The sequence below is a fragment of the Monosiga brevicollis genome, genomic scaffold (genome assembly GCF_000002865.3).
Source record: "Monosiga brevicollis MX1 MONBRscaffold_52 genomic scaffold, whole genome shotgun sequence".
NCBI classification, from domain to species: Eukaryota; class Choanoflagellata; order Craspedida; family Salpingoecidae; genus Monosiga; species Monosiga brevicollis.
The window spans coordinates 56,548-84,152 of NW_001865089.1; the positions used below are offsets into that span (position 1 = coordinate 56,548).

Genomic DNA, 27,605 nt, shown 5'->3' on the forward strand with positions numbered 1-27,605 from the left:
GTTGCAAACATTCAAAGGCGCGTCAAGGTGTGATTGACTTCTTTCTTCATTTTCTCGTGGTCCCCATCGCCAATAATCATGACATCAGCATGGCGCATCGGATCAGCAAAGGGTGCCCCAGGTGCAGCAAAAGCAGAGCGGTACGTGTGAGTTTGCATTTGTTGGCATGCTTGGCTCTGTCGTTTCGATTTCAGCTCAAGGATTAAACGCACGCAGCGTCAGTGTCCATCGAGATCACTGGTTTGCTTTTTTTTTTTGTCGGGATTGTGGGCAAGCTACAAATGTCGTCGAGCTTGTCGCCTACTCCTTGTGCAGTAGCACATACGCACCCAAGGTGGCTAGCAGTATAAACTGTGGTGTTACAGTATCAAAATCGAAAGGCGGTGTAAGAAGAGCAGAGAAGGTCAAGCCAGCAACAGGCGCAAGTGCGAGCGGGCGACGACCCACCTTTAAGGCGGGATAGTCGTTCATAAGAATGGTGACAATGCCCACGTAAGGGATGAATCTAAGATGATCAAAAAGGTCGGTCAAGTCGCGTGGAGGCAATCAGACGCGGTTTACGGGCGTGCACAAGCAAGGGACACGACGGGGGCGTTGCGTGGAGAGGCGATGCCAGGGACGAACCCTCGTGCTCGGCCAACCACGTCCTTGGGTTTGAGCCAGAGCTGGCCCTGTGCGTACAGTCCCCGGTCATCAACACGATTGTTATCACCCTTGGTCAAAAACTTGATGTTGCCTTGCTTGCTAAGAGATGGGCAGTAGGAAGCAGAGGCAGAAGCAGAAGCAAAAGCAAAGGTAAGAAGGGGGTATGGGAAAATCATCGTTGGTTGGACAGCTCTGGAAACCAAGGATAGATCGACACACTCTTCATGTAGCTTGAGCACGCGATGAACAATGGGAATATCTCTGCCCTCAACCTAGTGTTGTTCGTTTATTGAAAAAAATGAGCTGAGGATGGTGGCCTTGAAAAGCAGGGGCAGGTTACGAGCTCTACCTTGAAGACGACAATCTCGCCAACACGAATCGGATCAGTGCGATTGTAGGTCAGAAAGAGTAAATCGCCACGCTGAAAGGCGGGTTCCATGCTTCCACTGAAGCGGATGCGGGAACAAGAGCACAAGTTGGAGCACAGGTTGTCGTATTATGAGAGGCCATTCCAGTCACTGTGAGTGGCAGGCATGCGGGGCATCAAGAAGGGGGAGTTGATGAACCTGAGAACAACGACAATGGGGCTCTCGCTGCCCGTCACCACCATCAGACCCTTCCAGATCATGAGGGCAGAAAAGACGATCATGGCAAAGTTGAGCACTTGATGTGCCAGCTGCAGTGGAGGCACGATCAAGACGCGTGAGACTGATCCCAGGACGAGAGGGCTGGCGTCCAATTGAGACGACGACACGAGGCCATGATGGGCTTGAGAGGTAAGATTCCACAGACCTGGCGTTTGTTCATGCGGCGGACTTCACCAAACACATCCTTTTGGAAGCCCAGGAGCTCGAGAACGGCTTCCATGATAGCGGTCGAGGCGCAAGGACAAAGACAAGCCTCATGCACCCACGACAGGGCTGACCAATGAACGACGATCCCTAATCACGCCCAGCAGCAGCAGTAGTCGTAGCAATTGATGGAGCACACAGACACACAAGTGCATCAGTTGAGACGATGCGGTAGCTTTGGCCGATCCAAGGCGCGAGCTGCCTGCACAAGAGGACAGACATGCACACAGAGATACAGAGGGAGAGAAAGGGGGAGAGAGGGAGAAGACTTCATCGCCCCCCACCCCCCACCCCTCACACACACACACACATTTAAGCACGAGAACTCCTCTGCCAGCACCTGCTCTGCCGCCAACACCGCCACCGCCGCCACCCGAAGAGATCAAGAGCGATCAAAGACAGAGAGATCAGGGACACACACACACACACAGAGAGAGAGACAGAGAGAGAGAGAGAGACAGAGAGACAGAGAGAGGAGAGAGAGAGCTACAGAGAGAGAGGAGAGAGAGGGAGAGAGAGAGAGAGAACGAGCGCGACAGAGAGAGAGAGAAAGCTACAGAGAGACAGATAGACAGAGAGAGACAGAGAGAGACAGAGAGACAGAGGCAGAGAGACAGAGACAGAGACAGGGGCAGAGGCAGAGAGCCAGAAAGCCAGAGAGCCAGAGAGAGCCAGCGAGCACATACCTTTTCACTTTTCTCTTTAAGAAACTGCAGTGTTCATGCTGCATAGTCTACGGTCCAATACACTCTTTACCCCTCTAAAGTGTAATTCATATCACACTGTCTCTTACACCTTTTTTGTATTTTACTTTTTCGCTTGAAGAGCGAAAAAGAGAGAGAGAGAGAGAGAGAGAGAGAGAGAGAGAGAGAGAGAGAGAGAGAGAGAGAGAGAGAGAGGAAGAAGCAGCAGCAGCAGCAGCAGCAGCAGCAGGAAGAGGCAGTCGACGTGGCCAGTGGCAGTGGCAGTGGCAGTGGCAGTGGCAGCAGTGGCAGCAGCAGCAGCAGCAGCAGCAGCAGGAGGCAGTCGACGTGGCCAGTGGTAGTGGCAGTGGCGTTTATGGTTCTTTGCAGAGTGGTTTGGTAGAGAGGTGGCCATGGAGGGGGATCTGGTGGTGGCGCCTCTGGATGGGGGTTTGGTGCAGGATGAGGCAGAGTCGGAAGAGGTCGAGGTGGACTTGAACGAGGAGCCCCGACCGCCCGTGGCCCAGCGCGACTCGGCAGCCATGATTGCCATGGAAGAAGAAGAGGCGGCGGCGGCGGCGGCGGCGGAAGGAGAAGAAGAACGAGCAGGCGACGGTGCAGAGGAAGTGGAGAAGAATCAGGCCAAAAGCCACGGCGATGATCGACAGACGCCAGCGGACCAGGACGACGCGCTGCCCACAGAGTCCTCCGAGACGGGCCCCAGCTCCTGGCCCGCCGCATCATCTGAAGAAGCTCCCTCGGCATTGGTGCCCACCCCCGAGGCCAAGGGCATCGAATCCTTGTCCGCCACCACGGACGAGCCGTCGGTCATTTCGGCCACGCCCGTGGACACGGCCATACACACGCTGTCAGAAAGCACGGCATCCGATGCCGCCACCGTCATCTCTGAGCACGAGGCCGATGCTACCCCGACCCCAGCTTCCACCGCAGCAGTCAAGCCCAAACGCGGTCATCGCCGCATGGACTCGGCCGGCCTCAACCAACTTGATCTGAATTCCTTCTCAGCCGGTCCAGACCAAGGCGCCGCCCTGAGCCGCGACCGTCTCTCCACCGTCGATGATAATGATGATGTTAACGATGGGCCCATCGCTGCTCCCGGGGCTCAGCTTGAATCCCCGCCCGGTGAAGCGCTCGAGGCCGGCGTGGCTTCAACCCCCAACAACACGGCCGCCGTTCTCCTCGAAGATGCCCCACAGGACAGTAACGCCTCAAACAATGCCAGCCCATCCTCCTCCCGGCGCTCCACCAGCCTGAGTAGCCGCCCCACCACAGCTGGCAGCGATTCAATTGCTGCACCTGCCACCTGGGACGGCTACTCCTCGCGCGCTGCCCAATGGCCCCTCTCCGCTTCCATCTTGGTATGCTTCCGCCATCACCGCCGTTATTCGATCCCTACCCCTCCTGTGGCGGGCCTGTTTTTTTATTTTTATTTTTTTGTTTGATTTTTTTTTTTATGTTTTTTTTTTTGGGNGTGTTATCGGCAGAGCACCATCCATGCCCGTCTCGAAAAGGATGGCGAGTACACCACTGCCCTCCAAGCCCCNGGTTCTGCATCATACGTCCATGGTGGTCCGTCACCCGCGCCGTGCTCATCCCGATGACCCCTCCCTCCTTTCACCTCTGTACTTTCCTGTGCTCACCTTTCTTCCTCGGAATGACGATCACCCGATTTTTAGCCCGACCAGCTGGCACAATTTGCACACAAGCAAGGCGTCGAGGCCATCAGTCGGCACCACCCCAGCCAGTCCACCACCAACAGCCCAGCTGCCTATGTCACAACCAGCGATTGGTTGGAGCGTGCATCTGAGGAGGAGCAACTTCAAACTCTCCGAGACCTCACTGCCAGTGGCAGCTTTAGCATGGTATTTCCCCTCAATCTACGCAGCCCGATGCACATGGCCTGTGTCAACGTGCTCAGCTCACCCGCATCGCGGGCCCCCTTCTCGTGCTAGGTGTTGCATCGGACCACGCTCTTGATCAAGGCTCACGGAGAAAAGGCGCCCACTTCGTTCTATATGCAGGTCTGCTTTGCTCTCCGTTTCGGCAGTCCTATCTTGAGCTTTGGGTCATCGACAGCTCTTGGCCAAACCAATGCATGGCTCTCAAAGGCAGTGTTATGCCCGTCAGGTGTGGCTCATTCGGGCCATCATGATGATTAAATTCAAACTGCACGAAGCGCTGGCATCTGAACTTGACTCGTTCGGTAAGGTCGGATCGCATCTCGAGAAATCTTTCGGGCCAGTACTTCCTGCATGTTGGCCTTGGTTGCCTCACATCATCCTCCCTTGCCGTGGTCAGGTGGCTGGGATCGCCCCGACCTCTTTTATCAGGCGTACCCAAACAAATATCCTCATCGAACCGGCAGCATGGTCCCCTTCTCGCTGCGCTTTATCCATGCTGAATTGCCTCTGCACTCGAAACAGTCTCTCTTGACCATGGATCGATTCTGCCTACTACGTGCTGTGTGCAATCAAGCTCTGGCCACGGTGCCTGAGGTATGCTCTGGCCCATGCTCCCGTCCGCCTCCACAGACCTGTGAGCAACAGCTATCCCCCCCGACCACGGCCGTGCATGACTGCGTTAGGATGCGGCAATGTCGTCCCAGCAACGCCTGGTGCGCGAACTGTGGGTGGCACGGCTACGCCGCGTGATTCTAAGCTTGAGCAATCTGCTCTTGCGCCTGAACGACCTGTCCTCGGCCTCAGCCATGTTTTCCCAGCTTCTGGAACTTGATGACGATCATGTCATGTTATACAGCTGCCTTGGTCGCATGGCTCTCAGTCACGGCCATCTATCGTTGGCTGCCAAGTATGTTTGCCGCCGGCCGTTCCACGCACCATTGAGCCCCGTCCACAACAGTCTGCCTACTTCTTCTCTTGACCTCGAGTGTAATGGTGATTCTTTTCTCGGGAGCAGACACTTTTCTCTGGCCGATGCCGCCGCACAGAAACGCCACCAACTGTCGGACCGCCGCCAACTTGCAATCAATGATGCCCTCCTTCAGCTCTGCAACGGTTCGAGCATTCTGCCGACTTTGTCTTTGTCCCAGCCCTGCCGTTGGGCGATGTTCCATATGGCTCGCGGTGTTTCTGACACTCCGGGTTTGTTTAGGCAATGCCAACGCTTCTGTAGAAGCGCTGGCAGCAATCGCAGATGATGTGGAAAACGATGGGGCTGTTGTCAATGCTCAAGCGGTGGCTCAGCTCTATTCAGGAGATCTTTCTGCGGTAGGAATGGCGCTGGGTGCTGTGCGATTGCTGTATTTTCTTACTTGAGCTTTGGCGTTGCAGGCCGTTGCAACCTTTGAGGAGGAGCTGCCTAGCATGTCCACGCTGAGCGAGGAAATGCTGTACAATTTGGCCACGTGCTATGAGCTCGAGTCTGAGCCAGTCAAGGCTGGTTTCAAGAAGCGGGTAAGCCAGTTTGCCATGACATTTATTGCTCCTTACTCCGAGCGCTACTCCTCTTTCCACTTGGCCGGCTGTCCCTAACCGGGTTGGTTCCGGCTGTGTCGTACGCAGGTCTGGATCCGCACCGTCCTGGAGAAAGGACACGACAATCTTGACGTCACCTGTCTCAAGGTTTAAAAAAAAAAATACTCACTTTCTTTCAACGTGTGGCAAGCGAAGCGTGTGGCCAACGGTGTGTTTCTGGTTTAAAAATTGATATGCGAATCGAATCAGCGAGGGAGAATGACGGAGAAATGGCGCGGAAAAGTCCGCGAGAGAAAAAAAAAAAAAAAAAAAAAAAAAAAAAACTTTGAAAAAATGAGTCACAATTCACATGGAATATGGGCAGTCAGACCGAACAGGGGATATTATCGAGAACATGTCCAGAAATAAATCGGCGTTGTGGGATAAATCTTTCTCTTGGGTTGTGGGCGAACGTTATTAGCCGACTTGCTCATCAAAGTCTGAGCTCAATGCTTGCATTGTACGCAAGGTTACGACCGTTTCAACTGAGGCTCGTGTGTCTATTGGGTCATTTCTTGGGCGGAATGCTTTTCAACCAAGGCTTCTTTAGATATCCGGGCACTCGTAGATACAGGCCGAGCCACGTCGTCTGCCACAGAAGGCCAAGCACCTGCGGTGTCGTCTGCACTCTCATATTCTTCCTTCTCGTCCGGTGGTGGTGCTGCAATACCCAGTGCGTGAGCGTGTCACCATTGTTTCCCAGCTTGCCCAGAACATCCTCTGGCACGACATCGTACTGGGCCACAAACGGGTCAGCCCTATCCAGGGAATGAGCAGAATAGTTAGTCATACTTCGATCGTTTCTCCCTTTCTCCATGTGCTTGCAACCCTCTTGATGTTCGCCTGCTGAAATCCCGAGTCCTTCCGAGATGACCGAATCTTTAAAATTAATTGCATCTCACACAAATGGCAAAAAAGATCACACCATGCTTGTGCGAGCTGGTCCGTCTCAAACACTCGCGTTGTGCGATAAGAGTTTTTTTCCATCTTCTCGCGTTCCCTCGTACGCATTAAATCACCGCTAGTTCTCCTCTTCTTCGTCTTCTTCATCTTCTGAGCTGCTGGATTCTTGCAGCCATTCCTGAGCTCGAGAGTCCATCTCGACATGAACTTTCCACCTGCAGCACATCGGCGGCCAGGTATGTGAGAGGAAAGTTTGCCAACAAACAAGGGCGTGAGGGTGGGTGCGAGACCCTCTGGCCCGACGTACTCTTGCATCTTGTTCACATCGATACTGTACAGGTCGTTGAAGGTGACCTGCCTGTCGCCCACTTCAGTTACACCGCCATACAGATACAGCGTATTGCCCTGCATGGCCAAAAGACTGCCAATGCGTGCAGAGGGCCACAACGGCTCTTCCGCCGCCTACACATTTGGCAAATACATCATGAGCCCAAGGCAATAATGGCCCAGTGATCTTGGTAGAATGCGGACACAGCAAAAGCGGCAAGGGAGAATAGGTAGGGTAGGAAGATATCGATCAAAAGAAGCGATAAACAACGCACCGCAGCGGCTGAACCCTTCTTCGCTTTGAGTTTCATACGTGCCCACATGTTGTTGGCCGTGTTGAGAAGGTAGGCATCGTTGTAGAATTGGCCTTGCAAAGCATCATCCGTTTCCTCGTCTTGTCTGAGAAGCAAAGAACAACGAAGATGCAGCAAGAGTTGAAACAAGATGACGGGGTGAGGGACGATAACGGCAGGTTCTAGTCACACGCAGCAGCTTCAGGGCAATCGACGTACACGCCGCCAAAGGAAATCATCTGAGTTACCGAGCGTGCAACGGCTGCCGCGCCGGCACGCACTGGTGGAGTTTCACCACCTGTGAACAACCGCAAGTCATGTCAAAAAGCAAGCCCGACTAAACGTGTTCTGTTATTATCATTTGTTTATTTTTTTAAGGGAAGGGAGGGGAAGGGGCGCCCGAGTCTGATACTTGAGACATTAGAAGGGGCTATTGGTAACATACCGGGGCGCATGCGCTGCCAGGACCACTTGTAGCCACAGGCATGAGTGCCATCTTTTTTGCCGGGTGGCTTTGGTTTGGAGCTGTCACACTCGGCTTCGTAGTGCTGAAAGGCGGTCTCATCCTGTTCCGCTACCAGGCTCCAGACATCATCAAAGACCTGCATAGCAGAGGGAAGGTATGGCATTGGGGTCAACGAGAAGGGAAAGAAGGGCAGCAGCGAGGGTCTGCTGTGTGTGGCTGGCCGGAGGTTCGGCACAGGTGACTCGCAGTCGTACCACGCCTTTGTAAGCGTCGCCTTTGACACGCTCGCGGGCATAGCCTCCGGTGATGATCACTTGGTCTTGCAGTGCCACCATTTGACACGCCGAGCGCGCAGCAGGCCCAGGCATGGTGGGGGGAAAATCCACGCGGCTCCACCTGTGGTGGGAGAATTAGACCGCGAGCCAGTCAGGCTGCTTTGCGCACGCTGCTAGAAGGTCTCACGCCGGGGACGGGCGAGCAAATACACACTTGTAGTGGTCGAGGTCGTAGATGTGGACGGTGTTGAAATACTTGGGAGCCTTCTTGCCGTCGTCTTGGAAGCCACCGAACATGACGAGCAGATTCTTCTTGAAGACGACCATGCGATGACCTAATCAAAGTAGGGGTTCAGCACTTGACGGCACTTGACGAGGCGCTGGGGGCTTTTTGAGGCGATCAAGGGGCCTGTCATACATACCGCTACGGGCTGGAGGGTGGGGTCCGGGCATATTTTCCCAGCGGTTGTCAGCCATGTGCCATACCCACAGATCGTTGTAGTGTCGAAACTGAGCCCCAGAGGGCGCGGCAAATTCGCCGCCATACAACCACATCTGTTGTTCCCACGGTCCGAGTTGAAAGGGCGGGATAAGTTGGGGAGGGAGAAAGTAGAACGGCGAGCCTTGAGGGTTACCAGGTTGCAGGGACACACCTGTCCACCCAAGCGGCCGAGCGTGACAGCTTGATGGCCCGAGCGGGGCGGCGGGCAACCCGGGATGGTGAGCTGGCGCCATTGGTCCTTTTTGGCGTTGTATACAAAGAGGTCTGCGTGTGGCGTGCAGGGAAGCCGTCCGGAGATGAGCCAAGCTTGTGCACGAGAGCCGCTGCAGGCTAGTACAGCTCTGCAGACGCACCTCCATAGATCAAGGTTTTGTGGCCGTTGTTAAACTCGCCGCCGAGAAGGACGAGCTCGTCATGGTTGAGCGGGTGCGGGGCGAGGACCGCATAGGCGCGTGGGGACGGGGCCTTGCACACGACTTCGCGGAAGGTGGTGGCCTCCTTGTCCAGGGCTTGAAACTGGGCCAAGAGTGCGTCGAGATCCTCGTCCTCTTCTCCTGCCGCAGCAGCCTGACATGCATGGCATGCGTTCAGTGAGGCAGCACGCGCGCGCTCAAGACAAATGACGTGTTCCCAGTCGCGGGTCCAGCGCCTGCACCTTGGCATTTGCCAACTCCTTCTTGCTCGCAACGCGCTGTTGCTTATCCTTGCGCTGCTGGCGCTTTTGCCGCCGCGCAGTGGCGTTCTGGCGCGGCATGTCGAAGAACGGTCGTCGCGGCCTCTACGTCGCCTTCCACCATCACCAGCATTTCACACATCAATGAGCCACACACCCATGCAGCGAGAGAGGGAGAGAGGGAGAGAGGGAGAGGGAGAGAGGGAGAGAGGGAGAGAGGGAGAGAGGGAGAGAGGGGGCCCTGTGCCTGCCTGTTTCAGCCGGCACACACACACGCGCGCTCGTGTGTGCGTTGTCGTTGTGTCTTCCGTGTGTTGCAAACGAAACGGCTTTCGGAGAAAGAGAGAGAGAGAGAGAGAGAGAGAGAGAGAGAGAGAGAGAGAGATAAAAAGTTCTGACAACAAGATGCATGGTTCAGAACAGACGTTGTCAACAAGTCAAGGTCATTGCATGCGTGCTTGCAGCCAAGGGGAGCGGACGGAGTGGCGGACATGGATTCGCGAAAGCGCGGCAGGAATGAGGCACCAATCCCCATTTTTCTCCGCCTTGTCCTCTTCCTCTGCTTCCTCTTGTGGTCCCTACAGGTGACCACAACACACGGACAAGCAGTTGATACCTTTCTCATCTTTGCCTTTTCAGCAGCACGAGCGACAAGAGGGCTGTGACATGGTGTTGGCTTTTCCAACATACTTGGACTTGCGAGCCAATCCAATCAGCTGTCACGCGCCATTTACTACCCCGCGTCCCGCTGGCCCATTGCATGCCGGCCGCGCCGTCAAGACAGCTGGATATATAGACTTACCCATCGCTCACGGGCAAAAACCAGTGTATCAGGTCATCATTTTTGTTGCCCGTTGCTGAGCCCACCACGCGCGGCCGCCACAATTTTGCTCCTGTACTCCACCGCCCCACCAGATCTTCTGCGGCTCTTGGCCCAGCTGGCCGACACCCGCCGCCATGCTCAACGCAGCAACTCTGTTGCGGTCGCCGTCGGCCAAAATCATTGCTCAAGTGCAGAATGAGATTATGGCCGAAGTTCCAGACCTGCCCATGCCTGCCAATCCCAACGAGCCGGGTTCGGATGAACCTCCCAACTATGACATGAAACTCGCCACCTCGGTAACCGCCCGTGTTTCTCATGGCGGCCCCGAGCTCTTGCACCACGACATACCCTCTGCTCGCCGCCTTGAAGAAGTGATTCTGACTCAGCGCCGAGAAATTTGTCGTGAAATCACCACCGAGCATCGCATCGCCCTGGGCTGCGGGAACCTGGCTAGGTGCGATTCTTGGTACCCGGGCCGTTCTTACCCCGTGCTTGGCCCGCATACACTCATCTTTTACAAATGCTTTCTGACCACGCGGCGTGCTGTGCTTCCTCCTACTACCCCGATTCCGTAGTGTCCTCCACAAAGCCAGCCCCAGCCGCGAGCTCGCCGTAAATCTGGCCTTTGCTGCGTCACGCGAGCAGGATCTAGTCGTGGACCTCAAAAACAACATTTTCCTCGCACAGCTTGCCCTGCGTCTTAACGACGATGTCGACCCAGACCTTTCATATCGGGATGTGAGCGAGCAGCTCTTTGGTACCATCCTTGCACGTCAAGACGAGTGGCTCCATGCCGATGCCCGTCTCCTCGAACACCACGTGGCCAACCCCGCCGTCATCGCCGACATCGCCGGTGCCTTTGTCGCCCTCCCTCTCATGATCGTGCACGCCACCAGCTTTCGCGAGGCCATTGAACTGTCCCTGACTACCCATTACCTTGAGGCGCCCGATCACCTGAGCGTCGAGCTTGCCACCTTTCGCCAGACCCGCCAACAGCTCTTTGCCACCCACGTTTGTCCGCGTCTGGGCCTGTCCCCCTCGGGCCAGCTCACCAAGTTTATCAAGTACTATCACCTCCTCGGCCAACTAGAGGAGCGCTTCCTCCGCGACGGCTTGCTGCGCAACATCCATTATCGCTGGTACGCACCCATATTAGACGCACCTTTTCGACCATTTCCATGGCCCAGACAAGATGCTTCCCCCAATGCTCACTTTATCTCTCTCACATTCACTCCAACACTCCATCTTTCTTGCTTGCTCTCGACTGCAGGTATGACTGGTTGACAGGACGTGAACACCACGACCTGCATGTCCTGGCAGAGCGTCTTTGTGTACTATCTGGAGCGGCCGCCTGCGCAACACAGGCCGCCGTACTCGAGCCCATGGATTCGGCCACAAGCTGCAGCCGAGCGCGCACTTATTTTGAGATGGCCGCTGGCCTCATCGAGCTCATGATTACTCACCGCGAGACAGAAGGCGCCCCGCACATTGCGAGCGAGAGCTGGACCTCATCCAACTTGCAAATGCTACTGGCCTTTAATCTTGCCCAGGCGCAAGAGTGCCACTTCAAGACTCAAATCGTCGAGCGCCAGGGGAGTGCTCTCCCGTGGCCAAAGGCTCAAGAAGCAGCTGCAGTTGCTCATGCCTACGGTCGCGTTCGCGAGGCCTTGACCAGCGACCCACTGTCCCGCGGGCTCTGGCCCGACGAATGGATCGGCACTGTGTACGCCAAGTACAAGGAGTATCAAGGCCTGGCTGGTATGTTGTGCCCGTCTGACGTCGTGTTGAGAACGCTCGTGTGCTATGCGCATCTGGGTATTCTCACCCCTGTCCACACACCTGCTGTGATGCCTGTGCGCAGATTTGTTGTACGTGCAGCATTTGTACCAGGACGACCATTCGGATCCCAATGAACTGCCCATGCTGCACACGCGTCTACATCGGGCTGCACGTTCCCTCAAGCTGGCTCTGCGCGTGTGCCAAGACGATCCCGAACACCGCCTGGCCATGCTCCAGACACGCATCGAGCACGATCTACGTGCCGTCAATCAACTGCTGGCAGAAGAGAAAGTGGGTGCGCTAGACTACGATATGCTGCGCGCTCTCAGCCCCGTGACGCCAACCGCAGACCGCTGGGCACAGCCCATTTGTTTGCCTGCCCTGACCAAGCCGGCCAATCTATGGCGACGACTCGGCCCCGCACATTTTTTCAATGCTCGCTGCCCCCTGACCGATCGGCGACGCTGCAAGTTGCTCAAATCGACGCCCGAGCAAAGTTTTGGCCTCGTTCTGGAAGGTGGGCGCCCTTGTCGTGTCTCGGAGATTGTTCCCGGTTCGCCCGCCGATGTCGGTGGGGTCACGGCCGGCACGTACGTGCTGGCTGTCAACCGCACTGACGTGCGCAGCTGGCGCCACGGTCAAGTCGTCAAGATCTTGCAACAGGCTACCAAGGGCGTTCTGCTGACCATCGTGGTACGTTGTCCCCGTGTTCAAGCCGTGTGCAGCAGCGCTCCGTAGCCGTACCTCTCTCGCCTGCGCCTGCACCGCATTCACATCAATCCACCTCGCTTGGCCTTGCTGCTACGATAGGAGAATGCCGTGCTTGATGAGGCTATTCTCGCTGGGTCTCCACCACGCGAATTCTTGGAAGATGGCAGCGAGGTTGATTCGGTCGACAGCGAGGATCTCAAAGACATTATAGATAGCGCCTTTGATCTTCAGGAGGACGTGGGCAAGGAACAAACCGGTCTCACTCCGGAGATGGTGTCCGTCCTGCATGACGAGGTGGACAAGGGCCTCGTCACACACCCAACCCTCGTGCATCAGGGCTCGATTTAGCTTCACTTTAAGCCACAGGCATGCAAAGCCCAATCCTCGTGTAACTATCTGCCCCATGGCTTTGTGCCCCTGCCATTTGATCATCTCCTCCCTAAGGTTCCGGCCAGTGCCATAATTGACTCCCCACCTGTCAACCAAAGACCGACATGTCTACAACTACTGATCGCACCGATGCATAAAGTCCCTGCATTTTACAACACAAGTACGCTATAAAACAACATCATCTTTATCATCCACTACATAAACCACAAGTTTATATGCATTTGCTCAATATATTTCACTGCCTTCGCCCACATAGCCATCACATTCCACATCTGACTGCCTTCGCGCTCTACATAACCTCATAACGTACAAGTCCAGCTGGCCTCTGCAACAGAAAACGTGATTATAGCTACACTTTAATAAGCTTGAAGTGTATCTGAAGTCACACTTCCGTAGCGCCGCTGCCACTGAGCCGCGCCGCCCGCTCTCTCTCTCTCTCTCTCACTTTCTCTCACACGATCGCCGTCCCGTCAAGCTCTCGGTTCGGTTTAGCACACACGCTGGATCCCCCCCTGCCCAGCCCGCCAACGCACCTTTGGGCTTTGGGGATTGGGAATCAGCTGCGTCGTCGTTTTGCAGCTCTCTACGTTTTGGTGGTTGCACTTCCTGTTGCGGGTGCATCTGCCTTGGGGCGGGGCGAGTCGTTTTGTGCGCGCCGTGCTGATCTGCATTCGCGCCAGTCAACATGGCTGCCGCGCAGGCCGTCAGCGCCGTCTTGCCTCAGCAATCCTTGGCGTTCACGGCCGATGTCACGCTCGTCATCAATGCTGACCGCAACAAGACTGATGACAAGGCTCTGGGCGTTGCTGGGGATCGTCTGGTGCTCGTCTCGCCACGGCCACCCTTTAAGATCGATACCGAGATTAACGTCCTGGATCTGACTCGTTTGGACATCTTGTCCGACGATCAGGTGCGTCCACAAAGCGCCATCGTCCTCGTGCTGACTTTGCTTGCCATTGCCACACGATTCCTCACCCTCTTGTGCTCGCACCCAACGACATAGAGCTTGGTGATTGAGAGCACCACTTCCTCACCGCTTCGCCTCCGTGGCCTTGAACAAGATGCCCCGGCCCTTGCAGCCATCCTCTACGATGCTCTCCGCAACATCTACCTCGTTGGCGATGTTCGGTGCGTGCTTGAGCCGGAGCGGTACCGCCTTGCTCGCCTGGCTTGCACTGCTTAGACGCAGCCATCATCCTCTATCTCCCCCCAAACTCCTAATCTGCTTCTTTTGTATTTGTTTTTGTTGCAGCTGTGTTTTCTCCTGCCCACTTCAGGTTCAGCCACCGGCCGATCAAGATGTGTCGCAGCGCCAGGACGTCGACTGTGGTCAGTGACGCTGCCAGCTATCCCGAGCCGATTATGGCCTGCTGCAGGACGTGTCGAAGCTGCGCCTTGCTCTCATGCCACGCCCATCCACCTGTGATCTAGCCGCTTTTTTGCCCGCTTACCAGCACGCGTGCAAATATCATGGGCTGACGCCGCAGCAGCTCACGGTCCAAAAAATTGTGGGCCGATACCAAGCCTCGCGCACTCGTACTCTGGATGGCCTGGACTTTATGGCCATGTCACTCACGTGCGTTTTCGTGTGCGTTTTGACACTCTGCTCTTGTTGCATTGCCTCACATTGCTGACATGTGCGCCCCACATCTTGCAGGAGCTCTCCCGCCATCGTCACGGCCTTGCACGTTAACCCGTGGTTCACCACACTCAAGCTGAATGACCTCAAGATGGTTTGTTAAATCTTGTACTCACGCGTTGTGCCCTTGCCCAGTTCTTGTGGCAACGCGAACCCTTGCATCTGGGTGGTTTACGTTATCTCCTGATTGTCTCACGTATGTTCCGGATCTGGCTTACCCAGAGCCCAGCGACGCTGGATAGCCTGGCCATGCTTGCCCTCCGCAACAACACGCTGCAAACCATCGAGATGCGCAACCTCAGCTCCGCCGACAGCAAATTCTGGGGCAAATTCCTCGGAAACCTCAAGAACAACCCGCGCCTCAGCATTCAAGACTTTGACTTTTCTCAGAACAAGTGCGTCGTCATCACCCCATCTCACGCGCCATCCATGACTGTGCTGATTGTCAAATACCAAGTCCATCTTCTAGACGCATTTCTTGGTCCGCGTACATAATCTCATTGTGCGTTCTGTTGGGTATCTAGTCTGGGTGACCCCTTGGTCACAGCCTTTGCTGATAGCGCACGCACCTTTGTCTTGGGTGTGCGGCGTTTGCGCATGGTCAACGTTTCCATGTCCACGAAGGTATTTGCTTCGCTCTCGCTCTCGCTCTCTCTCTCTCTTTTTTTTTTTTTTTTTTTTTTCTTTTGTCTCTTGCTACCTTCCTTCGACGGGACACTGCCGATGGCATCATGCTTTGTCTTCTCTCCTCTGTTTATGGCGTCTGCTCTCAGGGGGCCATGGTCTTGGCGATTGCACTCCGCAAGAATCCATCTTCCGCATCTGGTCTCCAGCTGATTGACATTAGCGAAAATCCCACCATTGGCCACGAGGGTGTTATTGGCCTGATTGACATGCTGTTGCAGGCCAACATACTGCAGTCAGTCAACGTCAACAACACGGGTGCCGTGGTTGAATCCATTCTCATGACCATGGCCAAGGCCATTTGCACCCACCTCACCCACCTCGATTTGGGTAACAATAAATTTGCCAGCAAGTGCGTGATGCTCGCTTGTGGCCATCGGACCAACAGCGCTTCAAGGGCGTCGGAGGCCATTCTCATACTCTAGTCTCAATGATCCTCTTTTAATAGGAAAGCAGGTCGTCCTCAACCTCAGCTGGTCAAATTTCTCGAGCATGCGCCCGTCATTCAGAGCCTCTGCCTCAATGGCGTTAAGCTGCCTTCCGTGGCGCTCAAGTTTCTTCTTGATAGCCTGAGCGTCAACGTTCTCCTCACCGTGCGTAGTCTGAGCTGCCGCATCACGCCCACCCGTACCCTGGCATTGTGGCCAGCTTGTTCACGCTGCCGATCCTTTTAGAACTTGGAATTAGGATTGGCGAATTGTGACTTGGGGGTTTCCGAGTCAGCCTCGGTCATCCACATGGCACTGCCCAAGTTGACCACAATCGGCAAGCTGGACTTTAGCCAGAATGGTACGCCGCTCGACCCGTTTGACGCACCACATCTCAGCATATGGCCTCTTGCATGCACCCTCATGTCTTTACTCTTAAAACTCGAATAGAATTCAGCGACGATGACATGGCCAAAATCATCGGAGCCGCCGCCGCCAACAGCGCGACACTCAACAGTCTTGTTCTGGACGAGAATCTGAGCCGGGCTCGCACCTCGCAGCGCTCGATGCTTGCCCTCCGCTCCCTCTTCGAAGGCAGCTATAAGGTTGGTGGTGCCGTGCTTGACGCACAGCCTGGAAGTCATTGAAGCGTTGTTTGTCAACTTGTAGTGGGTGCCGCCGCCTTTTTTACTCTACTCACATGGTTTATGCATCGCATCCCTATTTTCTTAGGGCCTCCGCCACCTGAGTCTGAAGGACATGAAGCTGAAGCAGGATTTGGTGAATCTGTTTCCTAGCCTCAGCGAGAACACCTCGATTGAGCATCTGGACATTCGGGGCAACCATGTTGGAGACGCGGGCGCCTCTGCCCTTGCCGTCACGCTCAACTACAACAAGGCGCTTCGACGCATTGATCTGGATGACAATGGCATCTCGCACATTGGGTTTATGGAGTTGGCCAATGCGCTGGAGAACAATGTCGTAATGCAGGATTTGCCCATGCCGCTCCTGGATATCACGGCCAGCATGAGCCGCAATCAAGCCGAGACCGTCGCTGCTGTACATCGAATTCAGCTGGCTCTGGCCCGTAACCATTCCCCTGCCCGCCAAATGATTGGACAGGTTACGGTCGATCCAGAAGAGGCAGGTGCACAGGACGAGCGTTGGTTGCACTCCTTGGTCGAAGCCCTGCAATCCACGGCCTCATTTGCACCAGAGGACCGCATTGCCGGGGACGAGGCGCTTTTGCGGGCCCAGAAAGCGGTCCAAGCCACGCGTGCCGGCGTTGAGCGGCAGGCCTCTCTTCTCAAAGCTCAAGAGGCTCTGGTTGCAGAGCAGGCATCCTCGCTGGCTCGTGGCTTGGAGTCAGTGCTCGTACAAGCCCTCGAGAAGAACACGGGTGAGATTGTGGCGCTTCTCGCGGCAGAGAGTGGGACTGATCCTGCAGTGCTGCGCCAAGCTGCACACTACCAGCATGCCGACATCTGTCGTCGCCTTGTGACCGAGGTCATCGAGGAGGGCGTGCGCCCAACCCTCACTGCCGCACTAGGCCAGCAGCTTGAAACCTTCACGCAAAAGGCCATTTTGGAGATCCTGGGTGCGGCCGGTCAAGAAGTGAGCCGCGTGTTGGACGCCCGCAAGACTGGCACTGCCTTGGCCGCCCGTGCAGCGCACACCAAAGCCTCTCCCGCTAAAGAGGCCCCACCGCCAAGCGCAGCCAAGCCTACAGAGGCCAAGGCTTCGCCTACACCGGCTCGCCGGGCGCGTGCAGCTGACGCGGCTCTGAAAGCCAAGCAGCGTGTCTCCACGCTTCAGGACTCGCAGACATCCGAAACACCGGAAGTATCGCGCAGTGCCGTGCTTGTGAGCACGAGCGCCGACCCCGACGACGTTGAAGAAGGTGGCATTGATATCGACGCTGGCCCTGCCGCCGCGGGGGCAGCAAATGCAGGCCCAAGCTTGACACACCACACCAAGGGCCGACCCAAAGTGCAGGTGCGCCCGTTGCCGCTTGTCTCAGGATCTTGTTATTATCGTGTGTCGTGCCATTCTTCTGTCTTCTGAAGGTGACATCTGAAGGTGACATCTGGTCTTCTTGCCTGGGCCTTCAAGAACAGCCATGTTATCGGGCTCTGGCTGCACTCACTGTACAATTTGCTCTTTCCAACTGTGGCCAATTTGTGCAGGGAAAGCGGCCACCAACGCGCAAGCCACGGTCCAATGCATCATCACGCCATGCCAGTACCACGCCCTCATTGAGTGCTTCAATTTTTGGTGAGCTTGAGGAGAGCACTGAAGTTGATACAGCCGGCCCGACATCACAGCCAGTCGTAGCAAGGGCACCGCCGCCAAGTCGGGCAGCCCCGCAGCTGGCAATGAAACCACCTTCTTCAACACCGGGTGTAGCTGCTACGTCACCCACCCCTGCCCCACGTGCCGCCCCACGTGTGCAGAAGGAAGACGAGGTCGAGGCATCCAGTCCGGCCGAGCCCAAAGAATCGAATGGAGGCAGCGACGCTGGTGAAACCTCGAGCCCCAGTAAAGACGTCAAGGACGTCAAGGGGGGCAAGCGCCTGCTAGGTGGCCTGTTTCGCCGACGCAGCAAGGATCTTTTGGCTGGATCAGAAGAAGTTGCTGTTGATGACGCAGAAGAGGACCAATCAGAGCCTCCCAAGGAGTCAGCGGTCGATACGCCAGAAGCTGACGCTTCGGCCCCCGCGGAGAGGGCGGAGGACAAAATGACCAAGGAAGACGGCGAGCGCGAGGCAATTGTTCCCAAACCACGCCCCCGCCCACCCCCGCCATCTGGTGCGCCACCACCTCAAGCTACGCCAGAGGCGGCACCCAAGGCCGAGCGAACCAAGCCTGTTGGCGGTGTGGCCATGGGCTTTGTTCCTACCAAAGGTGAGTTTGTGCATTGGTGTATGTGATTGTGTTCGTGCCGCTGCAGAGGTTGCTTGTGCTCATCTGACTGGTGCATAGATATGCTTTCAAGAGTGCGGTCGGCAAGCGTGAAACGGCGTTCTGCTACAAGTTCCGAGGAAGCTGATGCGAATCAGGGCGCGGCGCAACAAGAGCCAACTTCTGAGCCGGTCAAGGTCTTGAATGTGGCTGGGCTACCCCAAGGCGAGTCAACGGTTGACGAAGTAGCACCGGTACCGGTTGCCAAGCCCCGGCCAGAAGCACCAGCAAGTGAAGTCGCCAAGCCGAAGACAGAACCTGTTGATGCCGAAGCACCAACAGCCGACTCTTCAGCAGCAGCCAAGCCGCCCGTGGTAGAGCCGCCGGCAGCCAAGCCGCCCGTGGTAGAGCCACCAGCAGCCAAGCCGCCCGTGGTAGAGCCGCCGGCAGCCAAGCCGCCCGTGGTAGAGCCACCAGCAGCCAAGCCGCCCGTGGTAGAGCCACCAGCAGCCAAGCCGCCCCTGGTGGAGCCACCAGCAGCCAAGCCGCCCGTGGTGGAGCCGCCAGCAGCCAAGCCGCCCGTGGTAGAGCCACCAGCAGCCAAGCCGCCCGTGGTAGAGCCACCAGCAGCCAAGCCGCCCCTGGTGGAGCCACCAGCAGCCAAGCCGCCCGTGGTGGAGCCACCAGCAGCCAAGCCGCCCGTGGTAGAGCCACCAGCAGCCAAGCCGCCCGTGGTCGAGCCCACGGCTACCCAGGGGGCCGAACTCGAGGCGATCCCTGCCCCAGCGAAAAATATGGATGATACTTTGTCTGAAGAGACGTCTGACAATGGAGTGACGGCAGAAGACGCAGCGCTGGCTGAGGACGAAGAACCTGCAGCGGCGGATGTGGAGGATGAGGAAAATGAAGACGATGAAAACGGTGAAGACGGTGAAGATGACGATGCTTGGGGTGAAGAGGAGCTGGCACTGGACGCCCCGGTACCCGAACCCGCGCCGCGTGGAGCTCAAGCAGCCGTTGCTGCCATGGAAGGGGATGCTCAAGCCGACGAATCCGCCGCTGCGCCACCTCCGCCTCGACGTTCGTCGAGCCTTAGTCAGGCCAGCGTTCCTCGTGCAAAGCCACGACCATCTGGCCCCGGGGTCGCACCCAAGGCCAAGCCTAAACCTCAGCCCCCAGCCCCTAAAGCCAAGGTCGCGCCGCCCGCACCAACGCCCAAGCCCAAGCCCAAGCCCACTCCATAGTCATGCGTGTCCGCCTAGTCTTCAACTGGATGTGTGAGGCGCTGTGCCACCTTGTCTGCTTTGCGAGTCATGTGCCCGCTTGAGGGGTGTATGCCGATTGGCTGTTTGTGCAAATTTCCATGTTAATTTGATTTTTAGAAGCAATGTTTATGTCTCCTATCAGGCTTCTGAACAAGCAGAGTCAAAGAATATCCAAAAGGTAACAAAGGGTGGAAAATAGTCCACACACACAGAGAGACAAGCGCGCAGACGAGGCGCAAGAGCTTTTGCAGGGAGGGGTTCTATTAGGCTGCATCTATACATACGAAGGGCAGGCTCTAGGGCATGCTCGCTTATATTTACGATTCACTGTCTTCTAGGGTGCCCGAGAGGCCCGAGTCTGTGGGCTGAGCGAGGAGAGATAGCGGTGCGCCTGGAAAAGTGGCAGACATGAGTCATGGCAACGTATTCATTTGGGAGGGGGAACTCTCGGAGCGGGGTGATACAAGACTCAAAGCCTCACCAGAGTACGGAATAGTATTTTGGGGTGGGGTGACCATGACCATGTTGGGTGCCGGCGAAGTAACAGGAAGCGAGGAAAATTGCATGTTGGCGAAACCGGCCATGGCATAGGGTTCTAAATTCAGCCGTTGCGCGCAATTGGAATTGACAGGGTGAGGTGAGAGACCTGAGGGAGCACGCGTGGCATGCACAGTGAAGGTGGCGCAGCGCACCAGGGGTCTGTCCTGTCATGGAATAATGCTGGCGCGAGTTGAGGATAGCAGATGCGCTGGGCTCCAGGGGCGTGTCCAGACGCGAGTCTGCGGCGAGACAGTACAGAAACCGTGGGTGAGAAGCGACGTTGGGCAATATGACAATGTTGGTGTTTGAGAGCGTGCGTGGTTGGTGTGCAGAGGGAACAGACCGTGTGCAGGAATGTGACTCGAGTCGAGATCTGGGCTTGCGCTATCTAGGCGCGCATGTCGACCGGCAAAGCCAGCCGCATCATCGATATCGTCGTCACTTCGAGTTTCGTTGAGGGAATCATCAGCGCTCATGGCTTCGGACGCGGGGGTAGCAAGTCGGCTGAGCTCGAGGTCAGACACCTGGCGCAAGGTGGAACGGCGCGGGCGGGACCCGTCATCGTCCTCCTCATATGCCGACTGAAGATTGTTGACCAAGTCTTCAAAGGTGGTTATGGCATGTTCGACGCGGTTATTCTCAATTGGATCCACCTAAAGGCAAACGAAAAGTCCAAGGACCGCATGAATGGGGCGTGTCAGGCAAATCATCCTTCATCACGCCCAGAGAGGGCGACAAGATCGCGCGCGATTTGGAACGGCGTGGACTGGAAGGGGGGGCGGCAGAAAAGGAGAGAGGGAGAGAGAGGGGGCGGGGACGTACCAGGTCAAGATCCAGCATTTGAGGCTGTAGGGTGTAGCTGGGGCGGCGGCTGACGTCGTTTTTGGGAGGGTTGGCGATGATCTTGTTGGTGCTGCGCATGAGTCGACGATGCATGATAAAAAGGGCAACGTTGGCCATAAAGAGGATACTACAGGTGACGGCAAGGCCAACAGCAGCTGCCTTCCAGGCTTCCAACCCACTCGTGTCACATTGTTCTGCGGATACAGTCATGGACAGTGAGGTGTAACCTCGCCGGCGACAGAGGCGCCAAACACGGGGTGAGAACGAGCAGGTGCGTACCAACAACAACTTGCGCATCCTCGCCAAGGCCATGGGTGGAGGCGATCAAGGCAGCGAAAGCAACCGAGATGGGCAAAGCGGAGGAAGGGATGGTCAGCAGAGACATGTTGGTCGACGCAGATGGCCCGATGGGCAATGATCCGAGCAGGTCGCGCGGGCAAGGGGACCGTCAGAACGGGCTGTGGGGAAAGGCAAAGTACAATCTGCGGATCTAAATTCTCGGGAGCACTCGGAGAAAGAGATCCAGGAGAGGAGTTCCAGCCCTGAGGCGGTGGCGTGCGTGGGTCAGCAGGGGAACTGCGAGTTCGGAGGGGGTCGCTTGTGCTGACGACCTCGGGCCTTGTTTGCTACAACAAAGGCCCCAGCGTTGTCCTGACTGTGTCTCTCTGGCCGAGGGGACACCATGGGAATCAAGGCCTGGCGGACACAGCACCGCAGGAAGGGGCACAGCATTGAGGCGTTGGGGTACAACGATGCGTGGCATGCGGCGGACCGCTCCCCACTCTTCACATTTGCAAGCATGCAAGTAAATCATCAACAGTAGTATACAACAGCTGTTTTGAGCGTAATTACATCGTGACCTAGAATGGCACGAAATGGGATGAACGTGCTGACATGACGCCGGACCACACACGCATGACGCGTTTAGCACACATGGCGTTTCTTGGACAATGATAATACAACGTAAAAGCACCACACGTGAAGGATGTATCGTTTATACGTATGTCATCGGACGTATTTGTTCTGTCCCTCATCCAAGGGTCACAACCCATAACAACGGTTACTACGAAACAATCTGCACAAACTTACAATCGAAAGATTAGGCCGCCTGCAGAAACTCTTCGAACAGCTGCGATAACTTTGGGGGCGTTGATCCACGTCGAAAAAGAAGTGTGTGTTACGTTTTGATCGATCGGCTGAAGGGCAGCGCGATCGCCACCGCCGCCAGCGGGATAAGCAAGTACACCTGTGGTCTTCTGCTTGCCACACACACACACACACACACACACACACACACACACACACACACACACACACACACACACACACACACACGCACACACACACACACACACACGCACGCGCGCGCGCACACTCGCACAAACTCGCACACGCCAACGTGTACTCTAACACGCGTGAACTACACGTTGATGCGAAGACCTGATGCAGGAGAACTTGATCATCTTGCCGGCCATCATGACGAAACAGAGCTCGTCGGACCTGGAGCATGCCGGGGCCAGCTTTACGAGCGTATTTCTGGGGCGTATGCACCCGCCGCTGCCGGAAGCAGATTTGGCCAAATACCGTGATCTGGTCTTGAAACACGAGATCCAGGTTGGGGACCTGGCTGTCTTGGGTGTGGACGGTCTGCAGCAGTTGGGCATTAGCAATTTGGTGCATGCCGCACGCATCGCGGCAGCGGCACAGGGGGATGTGCGGTCGGATCCTCCCAAGGTGGACGGCAAGCCGGTCGAGGTGCAGGCCAAGGTTGGCATCATCTCTTTTGGCCGCGTGGACACGGTGAGCCAGTCTGCGTATGTGCGCTTCTTCTTTGACTTGCACTGGATTGACCCGTCCATGATTGGTGCGGATCCCGCCAACGTGCCGCCCTACCTCTGGCGGCCAGATGCGTACGTGTTCAACGCCACGGGCGACTATAACAAGACGGTGCATCCGGCCACGCTGTTGGACCCGGAACGGGGCCTGATGTTGCAGGCGCTGGAATTTGAAGCCACCTTTGACAACCCCATGGATCTGCGCGATTTCCCCTTTGACTCGGATGCAGCGACCATCCACGTGATTGCCGTGGAGGAACAATCGGCCGAAGACTACGTCCTGCGACCCTGGTCCGAAGGGGAGGCCAACGCCACCAAGCTCTTCTTCGACCCCGAGTTTGTGGCCGAGTGGACCATCCGCGGACACAGCATTGACGGCTACGAGCTCATGGGCGGCAACTCGATCCCCTACTCGCACATGCTCATTCACTTGCATTTGCAACGGCGCTCGTCCTTTTATCTCTGGAAGCTGGTCCTGCCGCTCTTTCTTTCCACTGTCTTCTGCTTCAGCAGCTTCTTCTTCGAGCCGGACAATCTGAGCGACCGCAATGCCACCTCGCTGACCATGTTTTTGGCCACGGCCGCCCTTCTCTTCGTCATTGGCAGCCTCCTGCCCAAGACAAGCTTCCTCACCCGCATCGACAAGTTTGTCATTGTGAGCCTGCTCGTGCAGTTTGTTGTTGCCGTTCTCTCCTGGGTCATCGCGGGCGGCTTTGGGGACATTGCCTCCCACCGGGTGGACAACATTGACCGCTACGGCCTGATCTTCCTCCCCACCTTTTACTTTATGGCCACCCTCTTTTACTTTGCCCCGCCCCTGGTGCAGCACCTCCTTCTCAGCCCGACTGACCGTCCCGAATACCCCATGACCCACTTTCACGACGACAAGGTTGAACTTGGCTTTTACCCCTTTGTCATGTTTGAGAACATCTTCCTGTAAATATATTTGCCCGTCTGAAGCTGCAGCCCCTCGCCTCAGTCAACGTTTGCTGCAGCGTTTTCGAGTGTCCCGAGCCCCCACCTCCCGCGGGAGAGCCCGCGTGTGTACATGAACGTCAACTCCCCCCCTACCCGGTTCAGCCTCAAAATTCAAAACTCGTCTCTCCTCAGCTTCCCGCTCCTATTCTAAAATAACACTCCATAAAATATAACAGCAAATGGCATTTCAAGTTGAAGAGGAACTTTTAACTTTATACACTTCATCTGTAACCGGCAGCGCGAGCCGTGACGAGCACTTCCGCTGGCTGGCTGGTGACGGTGGTGCTGGCTGTGGCGGTGTAGCGGTTGGCGGTGTAGCTGCTGCAGTTGGCGGTGCAGGAGTCTTGTCTGTGGGCGGGGTTGGCTTTGATACTCCCTGATTGTGGCCAAGTGGCACCTGCAACATGGGGGACGACGTCTTTCGGGTGTACCATGTCAATCGCTCTCAGGTGTGTGTGTGTGTGTGTGTGTGAATGATGGATGGCGAAGGAGAGCCTGCTCGTCGTCTCGCGGCAGCTCATTCGACTCGTTGACCCGGTGGCATTTGGCCTGCCTAGTGGAAGATCCCGGCTTACTTTACTGATCTACAGCCAGTGGGCAGTGGTGGCTACGGTGCCGTTTGGTACGTCATGTTCGGCCCTCACCTCCTGACCTCTTCGTCCCATCGTACCTCTTTGTCGGGGGTCATCTCAGTATCATTGTGCTCGTTTGGTGCCTTGACTGCGTGGCAGCTCGGCCTTTGACGTTCGCCGCAATGCTACTGTTGCCATCAAAAAACTCAATCGTGCCTATGAGGTTCCAATCCTCGCCCTGCCCGTGCCGAGCGCCTTTGCCCTGTTGCCCTCTCACGTCCCGTCTGCTTGTACACTCTCCCAGCTCCCCATTTTGACCAAGCGCGCCTATCGTGAGATCAAGGTTCTTCGCTTCATCAAGCATGAGAACGTGATTGGCCTTCTTGACATGTTTCTGAGCCAAGGTAAGCCCCCGCCTGCCTGCCATCTTCCTGCACTCGCTCTGTCTCATGTCCGCCTCAATGTCGATTTTGTGCCTTTTTTTTTTTTTTTTTTTTTTTTTTTTTTACTGTTTTCTTTTCATCATCATCGTCCTAACACACCTGCCTCTTTGTGCGCACCACAGTGGATGTCGACAGCCAACCCGACATTTATCTCGTCACCGAGTACCTGCCGGTCGACCTCTACTCTGTCATGCGTTCTCAGGGTGGGCCGTCGCCTTGGTCATCCTAACAACAACTCACCTGCACCTGTGCATCATCGTGGCTGTGACATTTTCCTCCCTCTACGTCATGCCTCATAGTCATCTCCATCGACCACATTCGTCTGTTCATGTATCAAGTGGTCCGCGCCTTGCTTGTACGTTCATACGCAGCCCTTGGTTCTGCCTCACCCGGTCTTACTTGGTCCCAACTGGATCCAACCTCACGCTGCTTCCACGTCTCGGCAGTACGTACACAGTGGTGGACTGATCCATCGAGATCTCAAGCCCAGGTAACACTCACACACACCGGGGCCTGCCTGGGCCCTGCACCAGGCTACCACCCGGTCCTGCTGACCTCAACCCTTGTGGTCGTACGCCCATTGTTCTTCAGCAATATCGTCGTTGATGCATCCTGCAATCTGAAGATTATTGACTTTGGCCTGGCCCGTCCAACTGCCCCTGGTGTCGACAAAACGGGGTACGCCCATGTCGTTTGAGGCGGAGGCGGCCTGTTTGTCGCCGGTCTTCCTACATCTCACCATTGCCTGTTGTGGCCTTGGGTTGTGCCACAGCTATGTCACCACACGCTACTTTCGCGCCCCAGAAGTGTTTACAAAACCGGGTCTCTACGACGCGGCGGTGAGTAGGTTTCTTCCGGACCCGACTTTGTCCCGCCAGCTCCATGCTCGCTCATTGGGACTCGTTTGTGACGAGTTTGTTTAGATGGACATGTGGTCGGTGGGCTGTATCATGGCGGAGCTGATCATCGGCCGATCCCTCTTTGTGGGCTCATCGCCCATCCATCAAGTTGACGCCATTTGCCAGATTGTGGGCAAGCCCAGCGACGAGTTTATTGCCACCGTCCCGTCTGAATATGTGAGTGACAGCCCCTTTAAGACCCTTTGTCACACGCCCTTGATGAAGCGCAAGTTTCGAATGGGCAAGAGCAACCCCACCCATCCGGCCTGCTGACGGGCAGCTGTGAAACGATTGCACAGGCACGCACATACTTGCAGTCCTTGGAGGATTATCCGCGCCAAAACTTTCAAGAGATGTTTGCTGGGGCTGATCCGGCGGCCATTGATCTCTTGGATCGGCTGCTTCAGTTTGACGAGCGCCGCCGCCCCACGGCGCGTGACGCTTTGCGTCACCCTTTTTTTGCCGAGTATCACATTGAAGAGGATGAGGTGGGTCATTCTTCTCTGTTTTTCATCCTGATCACGCCGCCCGTGTATGGTGGTGGTGGTGCCAGTGTTGTTGTTCGAGTTGCGCTTTCTTGTACTTTTTAAGGGCGTGCGTGGATGATGTCTCATCGCACACCTGAGTTGTGCAGCCTGTGGTCAAGGATGGGCAGGTGTATGATGCGACATATGAGCGGCTCGACCTGGACGTGGCTGGCTGGAAAGGTAAGATGGTGTGCGGTGTTTTACACCAGGCCACGTGCTGCGTTGTGTGTGTGTGTGTGTGTGTGTGTGTGTGTGTGTGTGTGTGTGTGTGTGTGTGTGTGTGTGTGTGTGGACAGATGCTTTTTGTTGTTGTTGTTTATTGCAAGAATTCCCCCCCCCCCCTTTTTTTTTCTTGACAGGGCATGACCCTCTGTCTCCACCTGCCTACTCTGCATCCCTTAGAGTTGATTTTACAGGAAGCCGCCGCTTTTCAACAAGAAAAGGCGGCAGCGTTGCAAGCGGCCGAAAGCATACCCCAAGATCAGGCGGCCGCTTACTACGCATCCCAGTTGGCCGAGCAACAACAGCCACCACAAGATGGTGCTGCTGCACAGACCGGCACCTCGCCGTTTGAAGAGGACTGGCGGCCTTGGAGGGGATGGATCTGCAGCTCGATGACTTGCAACTGGCCGGCCTGGGCTTTCTGCCTCCGCCCAATACAGCAGAGCAATTTCCAGATGTTCCCCTGGCCCTGATGACACCATCCGCTCAGCAGACATTTGTCGCTTACCAACAGTCGCTTGTTCAGCAACAAGCAGCCCCGGCGGAGGCCGGCATGCTCGCTTCCATCGATGCCCAACTCGCCGAACTGCGTCAACAGGGCCAATCAAGCCTCGGCTTTTCTGCAGACGAGGAAGACGAATTTGTACGCTCCCTCCTCGGCGAAATTGAAGCCGACGATGGCATCCACGACGAGCAATTTTAGATCATCCTGCTCTCTCTCTCCCTCTCTCTGTCTCTATCGCTCAATCGAGACTCGCCTCAATTGATTCGAGCTCCCGAGCTCTCTCTCTCTCTCGCGCGCGCCAAAATCGTCTGAAATTTTGAAACAAAAAAAAGAACTGTGATGACAGTTTGCATCTCTCTCTCTCTCCATTGATCTCTCTGATTTCTCTCTCTGTTGTCTCTCTCTTCATGTGTTTCTGTCGTCTCTTCTCTCTCTCTCTTTTCCTTTGTGTCTTTGCTCTTTATTTCTCTCTCTCTCTCTCTCTCTCTCTCTCTCTCTCTCTCTCTCTC

The 27,605-nt window shown here is 56.0% G+C and overlaps 8 protein-coding genes across 8 annotated transcripts; 5 read left to right on the forward strand and 3 right to left on the reverse strand.

Moving 5' to 3' along the window:
* Positions 1-300: 300 nt before the first annotated feature.
* Positions 301-2,180, reverse strand: MONBRDRAFT_30456 (uncharacterized protein; the record flags this gene model as incomplete). Its single annotated transcript, XM_001750912.1, has 8 exons — positions 301-351; positions 448-505; positions 625-917; positions 995-1,091; positions 1,212-1,321; positions 1,438-1,586; positions 1,914-1,982; positions 2,054-2,180. 8 exons carry the CDS (start codon positions 2,178-2,180, stop codon positions 301-303), a joined length of 954 nt encoding a protein of 317 aa, XP_001750964.1.
* A 412-nt stretch (positions 2,181-2,592) lies between these two features.
* Positions 2,593-5,787, forward strand: MONBRDRAFT_30457 (uncharacterized protein; the record flags this gene model as incomplete). Its single annotated transcript, XM_001750895.1, has 10 exons — positions 2,593-3,558; positions 3,877-4,110; positions 4,153-4,221; positions 4,313-4,403; positions 4,499-4,695; positions 4,785-5,008; positions 5,117-5,214; positions 5,312-5,427; positions 5,491-5,613; positions 5,722-5,787. 10 exons carry the CDS (start codon positions 2,593-2,595, stop codon positions 5,785-5,787), a joined length of 2,184 nt encoding a protein of 727 aa, XP_001750947.1.
* Positions 5,788-6,548: 761 nt separating this feature from the next.
* MONBRDRAFT_34776 (uncharacterized protein) lies at positions 6,549-9,523 on the reverse strand (the record flags this gene model as incomplete). The annotated part of the gene is made up of 12 exons (XM_001750913.1): positions 6,549-6,791; positions 6,884-7,038; positions 7,179-7,302; positions 7,416-7,494; positions 7,642-7,798; positions 7,917-8,058; positions 8,152-8,272; positions 8,360-8,492; positions 8,591-8,703; positions 8,793-9,006; positions 9,095-9,215; positions 9,270-9,523. 12 exons carry the CDS (start codon positions 9,521-9,523, stop codon positions 6,695-6,697), a joined length of 1,710 nt encoding a protein of 569 aa, XP_001750965.1. The 3' UTR covers positions 6,549-6,694.
* Positions 9,524-10,069: 546 nt separating this feature from the next.
* MONBRDRAFT_13006 (uncharacterized protein) lies at positions 10,070-12,773 on the forward strand (the record flags this gene model as incomplete). Its single annotated transcript, XM_001750896.1, has 5 exons — positions 10,070-10,389; positions 10,511-11,074; positions 11,206-11,693; positions 11,797-12,407; positions 12,525-12,773. The coding sequence occupies 5 exons, from the start codon at positions 10,070-10,072 to the stop codon at positions 12,771-12,773; spliced, it is 2,232 nt and encodes a 743-aa protein (XP_001750948.1).
* A 727-nt stretch (positions 12,774-13,500) lies between these two features.
* Positions 13,501-19,711, forward strand: MONBRDRAFT_30460 (uncharacterized protein; the record flags this gene model as incomplete). The annotated part of the gene is made up of 15 exons (XM_001750897.1): positions 13,501-13,725; positions 13,819-13,943; positions 14,068-14,144; positions 14,247-14,391; positions 14,473-14,548; positions 14,677-14,849; positions 14,979-15,078; positions 15,228-15,490; positions 15,587-15,731; positions 15,813-15,927; positions 16,017-16,171; positions 16,299-17,561; positions 17,753-17,840; positions 17,973-18,470; positions 18,549-19,711. The coding sequence occupies 15 exons, from the start codon at positions 13,501-13,503 to the stop codon at positions 19,709-19,711; spliced, it is 4,611 nt and encodes a 1,536-aa protein (XP_001750949.1).
* Positions 19,712-20,145: 434 nt separating this feature from the next.
* On the reverse strand, positions 20,146-21,500 carry MONBRDRAFT_30461 (uncharacterized protein; the record flags this gene model as incomplete). Its single annotated transcript, XM_001750914.1, has 6 exons — positions 20,146-20,378; positions 20,425-20,511; positions 20,616-20,925; positions 21,095-21,242; positions 21,291-21,342; positions 21,395-21,500. 6 exons carry the CDS (start codon positions 21,498-21,500, stop codon positions 20,146-20,148), a joined length of 936 nt encoding a protein of 311 aa, XP_001750966.1.
* A 746-nt stretch (positions 21,501-22,246) lies between these two features.
* MONBRDRAFT_39352 (uncharacterized protein) lies at positions 22,247-23,890 on the forward strand (the record flags this gene model as incomplete). Its single annotated transcript, XM_001750898.1, has 1 exon — positions 22,247-23,890. The coding sequence occupies exon 1, from the start codon at positions 22,559-22,561 to the stop codon at positions 23,888-23,890; it is 1,332 nt and encodes a 443-aa protein (XP_001750950.1). The 5' UTR covers positions 22,247-22,558.
* Positions 23,891-24,147: 257 nt separating this feature from the next.
* On the forward strand, positions 24,148-27,294 carry MONBRDRAFT_39353 (uncharacterized protein; the record flags this gene model as incomplete). Its single annotated transcript, XM_001750899.1, has 11 exons — positions 24,148-24,377; positions 24,486-24,550; positions 24,660-24,723; positions 24,805-24,904; positions 25,066-25,146; positions 25,477-25,621; positions 25,716-25,782; positions 25,867-26,019; positions 26,142-26,330; positions 26,477-26,549; positions 27,032-27,294. The coding sequence occupies exons 1-11, from the start codon at positions 24,333-24,335 to the stop codon at positions 27,292-27,294; spliced, it is 1,245 nt and encodes a 414-aa protein (XP_001750951.1). The 5' UTR covers positions 24,148-24,332.
* Between the last annotated feature and the right edge of the window lie 311 nt (positions 27,295-27,605).